The sequence below is a fragment of the Anomaloglossus baeobatrachus genome, chromosome 9, assembly GCF_048569485.1.
Source record: "Anomaloglossus baeobatrachus isolate aAnoBae1 chromosome 9, aAnoBae1.hap1, whole genome shotgun sequence".
Lineage (NCBI taxonomy): Eukaryota > Metazoa > Chordata > Amphibia > Anura > Aromobatidae > Anomaloglossus > Anomaloglossus baeobatrachus.
The window spans coordinates 42,778,645-42,796,486 of record NC_134361.1 but is presented as its reverse complement, the minus strand read 5'-3'; the positions used below and the strand labels follow the sequence as shown (position 1 = coordinate 42,796,486).

The following is a 17,842-nucleotide window of genomic DNA, read 5'->3' as shown; positions in this document are numbered from 1 at the left end:
CAGCAGGTGTGTCAGGCGGCTACCTGGTCGAGCCTGCACACTTTCACGAAACACTATCAGGTGCATACCTATGCTTCGGCAGATGCCAGCCTAGGTAGGCGAGTCCTTCAGGCGGCGGTTGCCCACCTGTAGGACGGAGCCGTTACGGCTCTATTATGAGGTATTATTTACCCACGCAGGGACTGCTTTTGGACGTCCCAATTGTCTGGGTCTCCCAATGGAGCGACAAAGAAGAAGGGAATTTTGTTTACTTACCGTAAATTCCTTTTCTTCTAGCTCCAATTGGGAGACCCAGCACCCGCCCCTGTTTTTTTTTTGTGTACACATGTTGTTCATGTTGAATGGTTTCAGTTCTCCGATATTCCTTCGGATTGAATTTACTTTAAACCAGTTTATAATTTCTTTCCTCCTTCTTGCTTTTGCACCAAAACTGAGGAGCCCGTGGGAGCACGGGGGGTGTATAGGCAGAAGGGGAGGGGCTTTACACTTTTAGTGTAATACTTTGTGCGGCCTCCGGAGGCATAGCCTATACACCCAATTGTCTGGGTCTCCCAATTGGAGCTAGAAGAAAAGGAATTTACGGTAAGTAAACAAAATTCCCTTCTTTCTATTCCTATTACTTTTGGGATATTACTAGCGCTTGTTTTGCCTCCAGCTTGTCCTATTGCAGGAGGATTGTGGAGACCACAGCAGTGTTTTTTACACTTTTCCTCATAAAATAAGATTGGAATGGAATGACTACAAACATGTAGAGAAGCTGATTTTCGTTAAAACTGTGCAGTAGTCTCTTAATTTTTGCGAGGTGTGTGTGTGTGTGTGTGTGTGTGTGTGTGTGTGTGTGTGTGTGTGTTCAAAAATTCGGAACCCCTTACAATGCCTTGGATTTTCTATGGTTCCCTTCTTACTTTGCTCATGACCCTACTAGGGCCAATATGTCATCTGACTCAAGTGGACATAATGCCTGCCTAGCTAAAAAAAATAAAATGACGTATGGAGACCTGGGCATGTTGGCAGAGGATAGCTGGGGCTCTAAAGAAGTATTTTGTTGTATGTTTTTTTTTTTGTTTTGTTTAATACACCATTTTTGTGCGATAGTAGAATTTTAATGTAGTGACATAATTTTGACACTCAGCTGTTCTTCCCTTTTTTTTTATTTATTTATTTTTTCTGTCAGGATCCATAAGTCCATGCTGATGGATCTCAATAAAGAAATTATTAATGAACTGGGCATAACGGCAGTGGGGGATGTCATCGCCATCCTGAAACATGCCAAAGTCGTTCACAGACAGGTAAGAAAACTCGCATACTGAAAACTCTTCCAGTGAAGAACGCACCCTCTGGCAGAAAACCGCACCTCCCTGCGGAAACACTGCACCAAAAACGCTTGTGTTTTTCCGGCGGTTTGGTGCGTTTTTGCCCCTGTGGTTTTTTTAACATTGTTAATGGCAAAACACAGGGAAAAAGGCAGAAAATAAGTTACATGCTGCTTCTATTTGCTGCAGAAATTCTGCAGCAAAACCTGTAAGGAAAAAAGACGCAACGTGCGTACAGCGTTTTGGTTTTCTCATAGATTTTGCTGGGGAAGGACCGAAGGAAGGTTATAAACAAAAACTGCACCAATTCTGCTGCAAAAATGGCAGCAAATCTGCGTCGAAAAACGCAGTGTGCGCACAGGGCCTTGGATGGTTTCGTTGTGACCTGTTAAGAGGTTTTTTTCACAGTTTTGTATCCAATTGCCTACACCATCCCAAAGATACGTCTCAATGTTTCTATCATCGCAAGTAAACATTACAACATATTCAAAAAATTAAAGAAGACTCGTCCTGCTTCCTGACATGTCTGTTTAGTAAAAGGAAAAAAATGTATTTGTCGGGTAGCAGAATTTAGGATAGATTGGAGGGCAGTTAGTGTTGAAAGGGAGGACACAGAGCAGGAGGTTGCAGTAGTCGAGGAGGGAGATGATGAGGGCATGCACTAGTGTTTTTGGAGATTTTTGGTCATGGAATGTATGAATCCGGGAGATATTTTTGAGTTGGAGTTTGCATGAGGTGAAGAGGGCTTGTATGTGTGGCTTGAAGGAGAGAGCAGAGTCTAGAGTTAAGGCTGCTTTACACGCTGCGACATCGCTAACGATGTGACACGCCAGATCGCAGATACAATCTGTTGAGATCGCACACAGGTTGTTTTTTTGAAGCGCCGGTCACATGTGCGATCTGGTGTGTCACATCGCTAATGAGATCGCTAGCGATGTTGCAGCGTGTAAAGCACCCTTTACTCCCAGGCAGCCAGCAAGTGGGACTGACGAGAGCGAGCAGCCATTGACTAGATCTATGCATGTGAAACAATGCGGCCAGATTGCATTGCCATCATTTTGTCTCTTGTTAGGATATATGTAAAGCTTTGACAGAGTTGCCCAGCGGGACGAGCATGCAGACGGAGCTGCGGAGGAACGCCAACAGCCGTAAGTACTGAGAAATCCACGCAAATAGCAAGGTCATCCGAAAATGTCAGAGTTTTTTTGTGTTTTAGGTAAATCTATTTTACTTTTTTATATTTATTTTTTTATTTTATTTTATTTATTTATTTTTTTTTTTTATTTTTCTATTAAAAAAATAATCTGTTTTTGGAATGACCTGTCCGCCATGGTTGGTCCATAAACGTTGCTGTCCTGGATGACAATGTCCTGAGTTACACAAATTGCCAATCAACCATTGCCATAATCGGGGGCCGGGTTTCAGCGTCTATCAATAGATTGCAGATTTCTTGTCTGGCTCGAACGACTTTTCTTTTTCGCTCCTAATTGGGAGACCCAGACAGTGGGTGTATAGCTACTGCCTCTGGAGGCCGCACAAAGAACTACACTTAAAAGTGTAAGGCCCCTCCCCTTCTGGCTATACACCCTCCCGTAGGAGTACGGATTCCTCAGTTTTAGCTTTGTGCGCAGGAGGTCAGACACGCACGCATAGCTCCATTGTTTTTAGTCAGCAGCAGCTGCTGACTATGTCGGATGGAAGAAAAGAGGGCCCATACAGGGCTCCCAGCATGCTCCCTTCTCACCCCACTGTATGTCGGAGGTGTTTGTAAGGTTGAGGTACCCATTGCGGGTACGGCGGCAGGAGCCCACATGCTGATTCCTTCCCCATCCCTTTTTACAGGGCTCTGTGTGAAGTGGGATTTACTGGTCTCCAGGCACTGAGACCGTGCTCCATCTACAGCCCCTGGAGAAGATGCTGGATGGAGCGGAGTACATCAGGGACATGGCCCTGCTTCCTCAAGGTACTCTGTGTCCCCGTGCATTTGGCGCTCACACCGCAGCATGCTGGGTGTTGTAGTGCGCCGGGGACATCAGCGCTGCGGCGCTTGTGCCATGGCCTCATTCAGCTTCGCTGAAGCAGGCACACTTCTGGGAATCGGTCGCGCCGGCCGCTGGGACTGCGGCGCGGCTGGCACTTGTGGTGCGCCGGGGACTTCAGCGCGGGCCGCGCTTTTACGGCGGCCGCGCTGATAACTCGAGTCCCCGGCTTTTGCGGCCTGCTTCCGTTCGTTCCCGCCCCCAGACCTGCCAGTCAGGAGAGGGGCGGGACGCTGGTCAGTGCATCAGCGCCGAGGGCTGGAGTCGTTTTTACATACTCCAGCCCTCACAATCGGCACAGAGGGGACACTGTTTCCCGCACTTTTGTTTAGGAACTCCCACGGACCGCCCCTCTCCACAGACGCCGGCAGCCATTCCTGCTGACACGCTGAGCTGCAGAGGGGAGCCGGGGAGACCCAGACAAGGAATTCTGCGCCTCTTACCCGCTATTCAGCGGGCGGTAAGCAGCCCTCAGGGCTCACCCCCTCTTGTGCCAGTAGTATTCTTAGTATTTTGTTTCTACAAATACTTTGTATTGCATAGCGCTGGTCGCCCTTTGGCTATAGACTCTCTCACATTGCAGAGAGCCAGCAGCATGTCGTCCGTAAAACGCAAGGGTGCCAAGGCACAGACATTATATGCTTCCTGCACCGCATGTGGGACTTTTCTACCGGCAGGCTCCACGGACCCCCATTGTGGGCAGTGCTCGGCCCCTGCGGCGCTTGCACAGTCGGGACCTCTGCTGGACGTGACCCAGGGTGTACCACCTGTGAATGCTGTCCAGGTGACAGGAACTGAGTTTGCAGCTTTTGCTGACAGAATGTCTCTCACTATGTCACAAATTCTTGACACATTGCGAGCTAGGCCTGTACTTCAGGCCACGGACACTGTGCAATCATTGCCCCCTGGTCCCCCTCAGCTGAGTTACCTCCAAGCTCCGGGACGGGCACATACACCTCAGGGTGAAGACTCTGACTCGGACGATGGCCCCGGGCAGCCTAAGCGGGCTCGCTATGACGGGCCTTCACATTCATCTCAATGGTCAGGATCCCAGCGAGATGAATCTATGGGTGATGAGGCGGACGTAACTGATCAGGATTCTGATCCTGGGACCGCTCTCAATCTAGATACACCAGATGGTGACGCCATAGTTAATGATCTTATATTTAACATCAATAAGATGTTAAATATTTCCCCACCAGCTCCTCTTGTAGAGGAGTCAGCTTCGCAGCACGAGAGAATCCATTTCAGATACCCTAAGCGTACATTAAGCACTTTTCTGGACCACGCTGACTTTAGAGACGCAATCCAGAAACCCCACGCTTATCCTGAAAGGCGTTTTTCTAAACGGCTTAAAGATACACGCTATCCTTTTCCCCCTGAGGTGGTCAAGGGTTGGACCCAGTGTCCAAAAGTGGATCCTCCAATTTCCAGGCTTGCAGCTAGATCCTTGGTTGCAGTTGAAGATGGAGCGGCACTTAAAGATGCCACTGACAGGCAGATGGAGCTCTGGCTGAAATCCATCTATGAAGCGATTGGAGCGTCATTAGCGCCATCTTTTGCGGCCGTATGGGCACTCCAAGCTATCTCAGCCGGGCTTGCGCAAGTCGACTCAGTCACACGTGCATTTGCCCCGCAGGTAGCACCATTGACCTCGCAAATGGCGGCATTCGCGTCGTACGCGATTAATGCTGTTCTTGACGCTACAAGCCGCACGGCAGTGGCGTCAGCCAACTCCGTTGTTTTGCGTAGGGCCCTGTGGTTGAGACATTGGAAAGCAGATTCTCATTCCAAGAAGTGCTTAACCAATTTGCCTTTTTCTCGTGACCGATTGTTTGGAGAGCGTTTGGATGAAATCATCAAACACTCCAAGGGTAAGGACTCATCCTTACCGCAACACAGACAAAACAAACCCCAACAGAGGAAGGGTCAGTCTGGTTATCGGTCCTTTCGAGGACCGGGCAGGTCCCAATTCGCCTCGTCAAAAAAGACTCAAAAAGACCAGAGACGCTCAGATTCTTGGAGGTCTCAGTCACGCCCAAAAAGGACAGCCGGAGGAACCGTTGCCAAGACGGCGTCTTCCTGACTTGCAGTCTCCGATTCCCACACCCGCGGTCGGTGGGAGGCTTTCCCACTTTGGCGACATTTGGCTGTCACGCGTCAAAGACCGTTGGGTGAGGGATATTCTGTCTCACGGGTACAGGATAGAGTTCAGTTCTCGTCCGCCAACTCGTTTCTTCAGAACTTCTCCACCACCAGACCGAGCCGATGCTCTGTTGCAGGCGGTGGCCGCTCTAAAGGCGGAAGGAGTGGTGACCTCCGTCCCTCTTCAGGAACAAGGTCACGGTTTTTACTCCAATCTGTTTGTGGTCCCAAAAAAGGACGGATCGTATCGACCCGTCCTGGATCTAAAGTTGCTCAACAGACACGTAAAAGTCAGGAGGTTCCGGATGGAATCCCTACGCTCCGTCATAGCCTCAATGTCTCAAGGAGATTTTCTAGCATCAATAGATATCAAGGATGCGTATCTCCACGTGCCGATTGCACCAGAGCATCAGCGTTTCCTACGCTTCGTCATACACGACGAACACCTGCAGTTCGTAGCGTTACCTTTCGGTCTGGCAACAGCCCCCCGGGTCTTCACCAAAGTCATGGCAGCAGTAGTAGCTGTTCTGCACTCGCAGGGTCACTCGGTCATCCCGTAGCTAGACGACCTGCTTATAAAGGCACCCTCTTAAGAGGCATGCCAGCACAGTCTGAAGGTGGCACTAGACACTCTCCAGAGTTTCGGGTGGATTATCAACTTTCCAAAGTCTCATCTAACCCCGACCCAATCTCTGACTTATCTTGGCATGGAGTTTCATACTCTCTCAGCGATAGTGAAGCTTCCACTGGACAAGCAGTGCTCGCTACGGACTGGAGTGCAATCTCTCCTTCAGAGCCAGTCGCACTCACTGAGGCGCCTCATGCATTTCCTAGGAAAGATGGTAGCAGCAATGGAGGCAGTCCCGTTCGCGCAGTTTCATCTGCGCCCTCTACAATGGGACATTCTACGCCAATGGGATGGGAAATCGACGTCCCTCGACAGGACTGTCTCCCTCTCTCAGACTGCCAAGGACTCTCTGCGTTGGTGGCTTCTCCCCACCTCATTGTCACAGGGAAAGTCGTTCCTTCCCCCGTCCTGGGCAGTGGTCACGACGGATGCGAGCCTATCAGGGTGGGGAGCGGTGTTTCTCCACCACAGGGCTCAGGGGACGTGGACTCAGGAAGAGTCCACCCTGCAGATCAATGTTCTGGAAATCAGAGCAATCTATCTTGCCCTGCGAGCCTTCCAACAATGGCTGGAAGGCAAGCAGATTCGGATTCAGTCGGACAATTCCACGGCGGTGGCGTACATCAACCACCAAGGGGGAACACGCAGTCGCCAAGCTTTTCAAGAAGTCCAGCGGATTTTGACGTGGGTGGAAAGCAGAGCGTCCACCATATCCGCAGTTCACATCCCAGGCGTGGAAAACTGGGAAGCAGACTTTCTCAGTCGCCAGGGCATGGACGCAGGAGAATGGTCCCTTCACCCGGACGTGTTTCAGCAGATCTGTTGCCGCTGGGGGACGCCGGACGTCGATCTGATGGCGTCACGGCACAACAACAAGGTCCCAGTTTTCATGGCACGGTCTCACGATCACCGAGCACTGGCGGCAGACGCCTTGGTTCAGGATTGGTCGCAATTCCGACTCCCCTATGTGTTCCCACCTCTAGCATTGTTACCCAGGGTTCTCCGGAAAATCAAGTCGGACTGCCATCGAGCCATACTCGTCGCTCCAGATTGGCCAAGAAGGTCGTGGTACCCGGATCTGTGGCATCTCACGGGAGGCCAACCGTGGACACTACCAGACCGTCCAGATTTGCTGTCTCAAGGGCCGTTTTTCCATCTGAATTCTGCGGCCCTGAACCTGACTGTGTGGCCATTGAGTCCTGGATCCTAGCGGCCTCAGGTTTATCTCATGAAGTTGTTGCCACAATGAGACAGGCTAGAAAACCATCCTCAGCTAAGATCTATCACAGGACGTGGAAGATATTCTTAGCGTGGTGCTTGGCTCAAGGGTTTTCTCCCTGGCCATTTGCATTGCCAATTTTTCTTTCCTTCCTGCAGTCTGGGTTGGAGAAAGGTTTGTCGCTTAGCTCTCTTAAGGGTCAAGTCTCCGCGCTATCCGTATTCTTTCAGAAGCGCTTGGCACGGCTTTCTAAAGTACGCACGTTTCTCCAAGGAGTTTGTCATATCGTTCCTCCTTACAGACGGCCATTGGAACCCTGGGATCTGAACAAGGTTCTCATTGCTCTCCAGAAGCCGCCTTTCGAGCCTTTGAAAGAGGTTCCCCTTTCTCGGCTTTCACAAAAGGTAGTTTTTCTTGTGGCGGTCACGTCTCTTCGAAGAGTGTCCGAGCTAGCGGCGTTATCTTGCAAATCTCCCTTCCTGGTGTTTCACCAAGACAAGGTAGTACTGCGTCCAATTCCAGAGTTTTCTCCCAAGGTGGTTTCTTCATTTCATCTCAATCAGGATATCACTTTGCCATCTTTGTGTCCGCATCCAGTTCACCAATTTGAAAAGGGTTTACATCTGTTGGACCTGGTGAGAGCACTCAGGATTTACATTTCTCGCACGGCGTCTCTACGCCGTTCTGATGCGCTCTTTGTCCTAGTCGCTGGTCAGCATAAGGGATCGCAAGCTTCCAAATCCACCCTGGCGCGGTGGATCAAGGAACCAATTCTTCACACATACCGTTCTGCTGGGCTTCCGATTCCATCTGGACTGAAGGCCCATTCTACCAGAGCCGTGGGTGCGTCCTGGGCATTGCGGCATCAGGCTACGGCTCAGCAAGTGTGCCAGGCGGCTACCTGGTCGAGTCTGCACACGTTTACCAAACACTATCAAGTGCATACCTACGCTTCGGCAGATGCCAGCCTAGGTAGACAGGTCCTTCAGGCGGCGGTGGCCCACCTGTAGGAAGAGGCTGTCTGACAGCCCGTTCATGTGGTATCTTTTTACCCACCCAGGGACTGCTTTTGGACGTCCCACTGTCTGGGTCTCCCAATTAGGAGCGAAAAAGAAGAAGGGAATTTTGTTTACTTACCGTAAATTCCTTTTCTTCTAGCTCCAATTGGGAGACCCAGCACCCGCCCTATTTGTTCTTAGGGTTTCGTTTTTCGGGTGCACATGTTGTTCATGTTGTTTCTTAAGTTCTCCGATCTTGTTATCGGATTGAATTTGTTTTTGAAACTGTTATTGGCTTTCCTCCTTCTTGCTTTGGTACTAAAACTGAGGAATCCGTACTCCTACGGGAGGGTGTATAGCCAGAAGGGGAGGGGCCTTACACTTTTAAGTGTAGTTCTTTGTGCGGCCTCCAGAGGCAGTAGCTATACACCCACTGTCTGGGTCTCCCAATTGGAGCTAGAAGAAAAGGAATTTACGGTAAGTAAACAAAATTCCCTTCTTTTCAACTGCACCCCTTAAAGAAAATGTCAAACATGAATTCTGGTATTTGTTTTTTGCAAAATTGCATGAAGATGCCTACATCTATGATCTGGGATAATTTAGGTTTTGAGTTTGTCAAACTTTCACTGACCAGAACAGTTTTCATATCCTGATTGATACACACACACACACACACACACACACACACACACACACACACACACACACACACACACACACCACCTAAAATGTAAAAAAAAAATCCTTCTTTTCAGCTGCCACAAGGATGATTGCCAACAGCCTCAGCCGGGATTCTCCCCCGTCCACCCCTGTCCGCAGGCCAGAGACCGGTACATCCCATATCTCTGTGACCGTGTCCAATAAAGTGGCTCTGAAGAAATCTCTAGCAGGTAGGCCTGAAATGTTTGGATTTTCTGCTTCTTTCTGTTTAGAATGCTATTTTTTTTTTTCATGAACAATTTGCCTTTATCTGCTCTTTTTGTCTGCAAGAAAATACTTAAAGTATTTGTACAATGTTTGTGTTTTTCCCTATATATTGGATTGGGGATAACATTCTGATCCAATATCTGTCCAACCACTGATACCTCCACAATGCAGACAATGAGGCTTTGCACAGCTGTACTAAGAATGGCACATAGTTTTTCAACTAATTTTTCGGCTGTCCATTTTACAAGTATAAGATGCTGACCTTTCTTATTTCCTGTCATCCGATTTAAGGAGTAGCCCAAAAATGAAGAGGTCAGCAATCGGAGAAATTGAATGTTTTTTGCTTTTCGCTACTAAAGACTGGTTTAGAAACTTGTAACTAGTGATGAGCGGGCACTACCATGCTCGGGTGCTCAGTAATCGTACCTAGTGATGAGCGGGCACTACCATGCTTGGGTGCTCAGTAATTGTACCTAGTGATGAGCGGGCACTACCATGCTCGGGTGCTCAGTAATCGTACCTAGTGATGAGCGGGCACTACCATGCTCGGGTGCTCAGTAATTGTACCTAGTGATGAGCGGGCACTACCATGCTCAAGTGCTCAGTACTCGTAACTAGTGATGAGCGGGCACTACCATGCTCGGGTGCTCAGTACTCGTAACTAGTGGTGAGCGGGCACTACCATGCTCGGGTGCTCAGTAATTGTACCTAGTGATGAGCGGGCACTACCATGCTCAAGTGCTCAGTACTCGTAACTAGTGATGAGCGGGCACTACCATGCTCGGGTGCTCAGTACTCGTAACTAGTGATGAGCGAGCACTACCATGCTCAGGTGCTCAGTACTCATAACTAGTGATGAGCGAGCACTACCATGCTCAGGTGCTCAGTAATCGTACCTAGTGATGAGCGGGCACTACCATGCTCGAGTGCTCAGTACTCGTAACTAGTGATGAGCGAGCACTACCATGCTCGGGTGCTTAGTACTCGTAACTAGTGATGAGCGGGGGCACTACCATGCTCGGGTGCTCAGTACTCGTAACTAGTGATGAGCGGGCACTACCATACTCGGGTGCTCAGTACTCGTAACTAGTGATGAGCGGGCACTACCATGCTCGGTACTCGTAACTAGTTATGAGCGGGCACTACCATGCTCGGGTGCTCTGTAATCGTAACTAGTGATGAATGGGCACTACCATGCTCGAGTGCTCAGTACTCGTAACTAGTGATAAGCAGGCACTACTATGCTCGGGTGCTCAGTACTCGAAATTAGTGATGAGCAGGCACTACTATGCTCACGTGCTTGGTACTGGTAACTAGTGATGAGCGAGCACTACCATACTCTGGTGCTCGGTACTCGTAACTAGTGATGAGCGGGCACTACCATGCTCGGGTGCTCGGTACTCGTAACTAGTGGTGAGCGGGCACTACCATGCTCAGTACTTGAAACAAACAGGGCGGACACTCAGACGGGTGTGACTCGAGTACCAAGTATAATAGAAGTCAATGGGGGACTCTTCCAGAAAATACTAGAGTTCCCCACTGACTTCCATTATACTCAGTATACGAGTCCAGCCAGTCCAAGTGTCCAGCTGCTGGTTACGAGTACTGAGCACCCGAGCATGGTAGTGCCCGCTCATCAGTAGTTACGAGTACTGATCACCCGAGCATGGTAGTGCCCGCTCATCACTAGTTACCAGTACTGAGCACCTGAGCATGGTAGTACCCGCTCATCACTAGTTACGAGTACTGAGCACCTGAGCATGGTAGTGCCCGCTCATCACTAGTTACGAGTACTGAGCACCTGAGCATGGTAGTGCCCGCTCATCACTAGTTACGAGTACTGAGCACCCGAGCATGGTAGTGCCCGCTCATCACTAGTTACGAGTACTGAGCACCCGAGCATGGTAGTGCCCGCTCATCACTAGTTACGAGTACTGAGCACCCGAGCATGGTAGTGCCCGCTCATCACTAGTTACGAGTACTGAGCACCCGAGCATGGTAGTGCCCGCTCATCACTAGTTACGAGTACTGAGCACCCGAGCATGGTAGTGCTCACTCATCACTAGCTAAAACCACACTCGAACCAGAATAACTTGAGGCTCACGGCCTCTGTCTTGTTCCAGCCTTGTCTTCACCAGCAGAGGACGCTAGTGATGAGGTTCCAGTGAAAAGTCGCAGAGTGACCGCAGAGATGGAAGGGAAGTATATTATTAACATGCCCAAAGGGACCACAGCACGGACTAAGAAGATCCTGGAGGAACAAGCTGCAAAAAGTGGGTGAAATATACTCATGGACCAGTACTTGGTGATACAGTAATGTGATTAATAGGACTTAATGTATGATTTCTACTTCCCTTTTTCTTATTTTTTTTTTTTTATCAGATCATGTTTTATTGTGAAAAGTTAACACACACAAACTCTGCTACATTACTAAATTTCATGAAAACAATTTCCATAAGCCAACGTCTAAAATTCGACTGTAATCATTAGTAGCGATGAGATACCCAGGTATAAAGTAACTACATATCTCATTAATGAGGTTATACAGACAATATTGCTCCCAAAGTCATAAATATTTTGTGTAACCCATGCTGATGCGTCTGCATGATAAATGTATTTATATTCCTGAGATATGCAAACGTTCCAGTACGGCGATTCTAAGCAGGTCCAAACAGGCTGTAGCAGGAGCGGTCAAGCAATGTACCCAAATATTTATTAAATGTTATGCATTCGTTTTAATGTACGTTCCTCTTTCTAAGCAGGTACCGTATTTTTCGTTTTATAAGACGCACCCCAAATTTAGAGCTAAAAAAGGTAAAAAAAAATCTGGGGTCCATTTAATAATCCGGTGGTGTGTTACTGGTGGGAGGGCAGCCAGCAGCCGTGGTGGAGCGGGGGTCGCAGGATTCAGCAGCGGTGGTGCAGCAGGTCGATGCTGCAGGCAGTGCAGATGGGGACCCAGATGCTCACTGCGGAGCTGTGCTGCGGCAGCCATTGCTGCTGTATGATGGAACTCGCTACGGGCAGAGAGGCACTGGCCATTCTGAAGGTTTCAGTGCGGGCTTCAAAGAAATGGCGGCTGAAGATGGTGCTTGCGCAGGTGAGAGCTTGAGCCAAGAGCTCCATCTGCACATGCGCTGACTCTAGGTGCCATTTGAAGAACTTACCACTGAGTTTTTCAGAACGGCCAGTGCCTCTGTCCGCAGCGAGCTGCAGCACACAACAGCACCGCCCGCCCAGAGCCTCGCTGGCCGCCCGCCGCCCAGAGCCTCGCTGGCCGCCCGCCGCCCAGAGCCTCGCTGGCCGCCCGCCGCCCAGAGCCTCGCTGGCCGCCCAGAGCCTCGCTGGCCGCCCGCCGCCCAGAGCCTCGCTGGCCGCCCGCCGCCCAGAGCCTCGCTGGCCGCCCGCCGCCCAGAGCCTCGCTGGCCGCCCGCCGCCCAGAGCCTCGCTGGCCGCCCGCCGCCCAGAGCCTCGCTGGCCGCCCGCCGCCCAGAGCCTCGCTGGCCGCCCGCCGCCCAGAGCCTCGCTGGCCGCCCGCCGCCCAGAGCCTCGCTGGCCGCCCGCCGCCCAGATCCTCGCTGGCCGCCCGCCGCCCAGATCCTCGCTGGCCGCCCGCCGCCCAGATCCTCGCTGGCCGCCCGCCGCCCAGATCCTCGCTGGCCGCCCGCCGCCCAGATCCTCGCTGGCCGCCCGCCGCCCAGATCCTCGCTGGCCGCCCAGAGCCTCGCCGGCCGCCGCCCGCCCAGAGCCTCGCCGGCCGCCGCCCGCCCAGAGCCTCGCTGGCCGCCGCCCGCCCAGAGCCTCGCTGGCCGCCGCCCGCCCAGAGCCTCGCTGGCCGCCGCCCGCCCAGAGCCTCGCCGGCCGCCGCCCGCCCAGAGCCTCGCCGGCCGCCGCCCGCCCAGAGCCTCGCCGGCCGCCGCCCGCCCAGAGCCTCGCCGGCCGCCGCCCGCCCAGAGCCTCGCCGGCCGCCGCCCGCCCAGAGCCTCGCCGGCCGCCGCCCGCCCAGAGCCTCGCCGGCCGCCGCCCGCCCAGAGCCTCGCCGGCCGCCCAGTGCCTCGCTGGCCGCACAGAGCACAGCATTCCCCCGGCCTCTTGTGACCCGCTTCTCCAGTACCCCACGGTAAACTATATTTGGATTTTAAGACACACCCCTTGTTTTCCTCCTAAGTTTTTGGGAGGAAAAGTGCGTTGTATAATCTGAAAAATACGCTAGTTTTATTTATTTAGCTTTCAGTTCTTCTATTTTCAGGGCGGCATGGTTTAGCACCAAAAAGGTTTCTAGCTGGGAGCAGCTATTATAGTGTGGACTTTTATTCTATCTCCCAAAAAAAAGTTAAAAAAAAAAAAAAGTATGCGCCCCCCTTGGGCCTAAGTGTATCCCAAAAACAAGTTCTACAAAAGAAGACCACTCCATTCCAGTATCTCCCTATATCCACGCACTCCCATATTATGTTAGACCCACTAAGTCCACATCTTGGTCATGAGTCTGTAATCCGTTTTCCGATTTTAAACCGGATACTCTACGTTTTATATACTCTATGGAGAAGAAGGGTGTGGGACAACCTCTGCCTCTCGGGCAGGGATAGTATTGACGGTCTAGTTTCTCATTCCACTGTTCCATGGATAAAGGACCCACATCCCCTTCCCATTTTACTGTGACATTTAGGGGATATTTATCGTGATATAAAGGTAGTCATTATATATGGAGGATATTAGTCCACTTGTATCTATCCCTCTGGCAATTGAACCCACTATATAATGTTTGTTAACCCCTTAACGACCCATGACGTACTGGGTACGTCAAGGATCGTGTGCAGTTAATCCCTGTCCCCTGCCATGGGCAGGCGGCGGCGATCCGCGCACATGTCAGCTGTTTTCAACAGCTGACATGTGTGCCTGCTAGTCGCAGGTGGAATCGCTTCCACTCGCGGCCATTAACCCTGTACATCTCGCTGCCAAAATTTGGCAGCGAGATGTATATGCACGCCGCCATGACAGTCACTTTCCCCGCCCCCATCGGAAGTCACGTGACATGATCACGTGACTTTCGGTGGTTGCCATGGTAGCACAGGGTCATGTGATGACGCCTGTAGCTAACTTGAGTCACTTCCTCTCAATGCCGGAATACAGCCGGCATTGAAAGTAAAGCACCAAATCTGCAGTTCTCAGCTCTGTAGCTGTGATCAGCAGATAGTGCAGAGCGATCGGATTGCTGATCGCTATAGCCCCCTAGGGGGACTAGTAAAATAAATAAAAAAAAAAGTTTTAAAAAAATTAAAAAAAACCTCAAAAGTTCAAATCACCCCCCTTTCACCCCATTGAAAATTAAAGGGTTAAAAAAATATACACATATTTGGTATCACCGCGTTCAGAAATGCCCGATCTATCAAAATATAAAATCAATTAATCTGATCAGTAAACGGCGTAGCGGCAAAAAATTCCAAACGCCAACATTTCGTTTTTTGGTCGCTGCAAATTTTGCGCAAAATGCAATAACAGGCGATCAAAACGTAGCATCTGCGCAAAAATGGTACCATTTAGAAACATCAGGTTGAGACGCAAAAAATAAGCCGTCACTGAACCATAGATCCAGAAAAATGAAAACGCTACGGGTTTTGGAAAATGGCGCAAAACGTGCGCCACTTTTTTGGACAAGCTTGTGAATTTTTTTTAACCCCTTAAATACAAGTAAACGTATTCATGTTTGGTGTCTACAAACTCGCACTGATATGAGGCATCACATAGATACATCAGTTTTACCATATAGTGAACACGGTGAATAAAATCCCAAAAACTATTGTGCCATCACACTTTTTTTTTTTTTTTGCAATTTTTCCGCACTTGGAATTTTTTTGCCGTTTTCCAGTACACTATATGGTAAAACGTATGGTTTCATTTAAAAGTACAACTCGTCCCGCAGAAAACAAGCCCTCATATGGCAAGATTGACAGAAAAATAAAAAAGTTACGGCTCTCGGAAGAAGGGGAGCAAAAAACAAAAACGGAAAGTGCCCGGGGGCTGAAGGGCTTAATAGTGTTAACTTTAAGTTGTGCATTATATGCGCGACAAAGTGGGGCGGCACGGTGGCTCAGTGGTTAGCCCTGCACGGTGGCTTAGTGGTTAGCACTGTATGGTGGCTCAGTGGTTAGCACTGCAGTCTTGCAGCGCTGGGGTCCTGGGTTCAAATCCCACCGAGGACACCATCTGCAAGGAGTTTGTATGTTCTCCCTGTGTTTGCGTGGGTTTCTCCCGGGTTCTCTGGTTTCCTCCCACACTCCAGAGACATACTGATTGGGGCTCATAATCTAGAGTCCCTATGGGGACAGTATATGCCAATGTATGTAAAGCACTGCGGAATTAATAGCGCTATATAAATGAATACAATTATTATAATAATAATTAATAAAGTATTGGTAAAACAATTAATATAGAAGATTGAACTCCAAATTTGCTTAAAACCTTTAAATGATCCATCAGTTAGTAAGTAAATCACTTTTGTCGTTCCATGTATTAAAACTTTCTGATTTGTTAATTTCAGATAGTTTGGGTTATGCCATAGGGTAGTATATTCCATATACACTCCAAGACCTAGAACGTTTTTACCTCTATCCCAAACATATTTAAAGGGGATGTCCACAACCTTGGACAACTCGCACTTAATCCCCTTCTTTTTCCCTATAAAAATAAATAAGCCTGTGCTCACCTCCGGTGTGGCCGCGGTTCTAACAAAGTCTGAAATCGTGTCCCCAAGGCCCACGGTACATTGGTCGCTGGGCTCGCGTGTCATAGCAATCAGCGCCCGCCGCCTGTCTACTTGCCTTCAGACATTTGGGAAGGATGTGAGCGCAGCGCTGACTTTCTGCTCAATTGTCCGAAGGCGGGAGAAGGAAGCAGACACTGATTGGCCTCGGGACTCACGTAATAACAGTAAGCATCTACCTACTCGCCTTTGGACATTTGGGAAGGATGTGAGTGCAGCGCTGACTTCCTGCTTAAATGTCCGAAGGTGGAGAGAAGGAAGTCGACACAGCTTGGCCTCAGGGCTCGTGTGTCATAACTGTTACATAGGCCCCAGGACCGAAGCTTCAGACATCAGTGGCCACACCAGAGATGAGTATAGACTTATTTATTTTTATGGGGCGAACAAGGGGAATAAGTAGGAGTTGTCTAAGTAGTGGTCATCCTCTTTTAAGGTGAGGTCATTTCATAAGGGGTCTATTTCCCAAAACTGATGCTAGAAGTTTCCACCTGGTTCCTTCTGTGGTTAGTTGTCCCGATACCCCAGCAGTGTTCGGTTGTTCCCCGTCCTTGAAGCTGTTGTAATTGTGAGGCCAAGGAGGAGATTTGGAGCAGTCGGGCGCCATTCTCATTTTTTGACTTCTACTTTTTATTTCGCCCAGGTACAAGCAGAACGTCCGTCTTTGACAGACTGGGGGCAGAAAGTAAAGCCGACACAACAACAGGCGGAAAGGTGAGTGAGGGGAGTTTTGGTTTCGGGGGCCTTTTATGATTCATGGCCGTACGTTGACCGACCTTTCCACCCCTTCCAGCCTACAGGAGTGTTCAGTCGATTAGGGGACGCCCGAGAGGAAGAAAAATCTGCAGACAGCGATGAAGACAGCAGCGTCTTACAGTACGCAGGGGTTCTTAAAAAAGTGAGCGCTCCCGTCACCAGAGAGAAACTAACCCCAGGGATTACCATTAAGGCTAAAGCCACCAGTTCAGGGCAGAAGCTGCCCATCACCACCATCAAGAGACTCGCTCCCAAAATCTCCGCCAGTGCGCCCGCTAAACTAACCACAACAAAGATCACGTTGGCGCAGAGGTTGGGCACCGTCCCGCCACAGGTGAACGTAGAGGAGGAAAGGAAACGGAAAAAGCCGTCCGCTGCCTTGGTACGACGTCTGGGGAAGCAGAAAGTCGTCGCTCAGGACAGCAAAGTCAGCAGCAGTAAGACCCCAATAGTGGCATTTAAGCCATCGTTCACCATCAAGAGGACTGTAGGGACCGCCCGCGTGACCAGCTCCAGTGACAACAGCAGCGCGCAGATGGACAACACCGGGAACGTCAGTGTCTTTAAGCGGCTGGGGAGGAAATCCGTATGAAACGCAGCGGACCGCGGGGGTTTCTAGACAAGTTTGATGTCCTGGGACCCGATAATCAGTTGGAATTAACAGTTCACCTATCTCGTAGCTAAACGTTAAATGTTTCAGGGGTTTATTTTTATTGGATACATGAACTTGTTTTACACTGCATTGAAGGACACGTATATTTTCACTGCCACCGTATTTATTACATGGAGATAATAGCTGCAGTGATTTTGCTTTTTTGTAATTAAATATTTTATTAGAACATGTGAATGTGTTGCTTTGATTTTACATCCGAGTCGGGGTTGTTGTTTTGTTTTTGTTTTTTTTTTTTGGTTTTTTTTTTAACCTCTTACCAACATTGGACGTTCTGGGTACATCATGGCTCATGTCGGTATAATCACTGCCGGCTGCTGCGGTGAATCCTGCACATGTCTGCTGATTTGTACAGCAGACATGTGCCAGGCACAGGTGGATCCAAGATTC

At 49.8% G+C, this 17,842-nt stretch overlaps 1 protein-coding gene across 2 annotated transcripts in view; it reads left to right on the top strand.

Moving 5' to 3' along the window:
• The window catches only part of C9H19orf47 (chromosome 9 C19orf47 homolog), a 41,774-nt gene extending 24,149 nt beyond the window's left edge, over positions 1-17,625 (top strand). For both annotated transcript variants that reach the window (XM_075323651.1, XM_075323650.1), the window contains exons 4-9: positions 1,175-1,289; positions 2,386-2,461; positions 9,098-9,232; positions 11,393-11,542; positions 16,670-16,740; positions 16,820-17,625. In XM_075323651.1, the coding sequence (XP_075179766.1) occupies positions 1,175-1,289; positions 2,386-2,461; positions 9,098-9,232; positions 11,393-11,542; positions 16,670-16,740; positions 16,820-17,374 (1,102 nt within the window). In that variant the 3' untranslated portion in view covers positions 17,375-17,625. The remainder of the gene's footprint in view (positions 1-1,174; positions 1,290-2,385; positions 2,462-9,097; positions 9,233-11,392; positions 11,543-16,669; positions 16,741-16,819) is intronic.
• Positions 17,626-17,842: the final 217 nt, after the last annotated feature.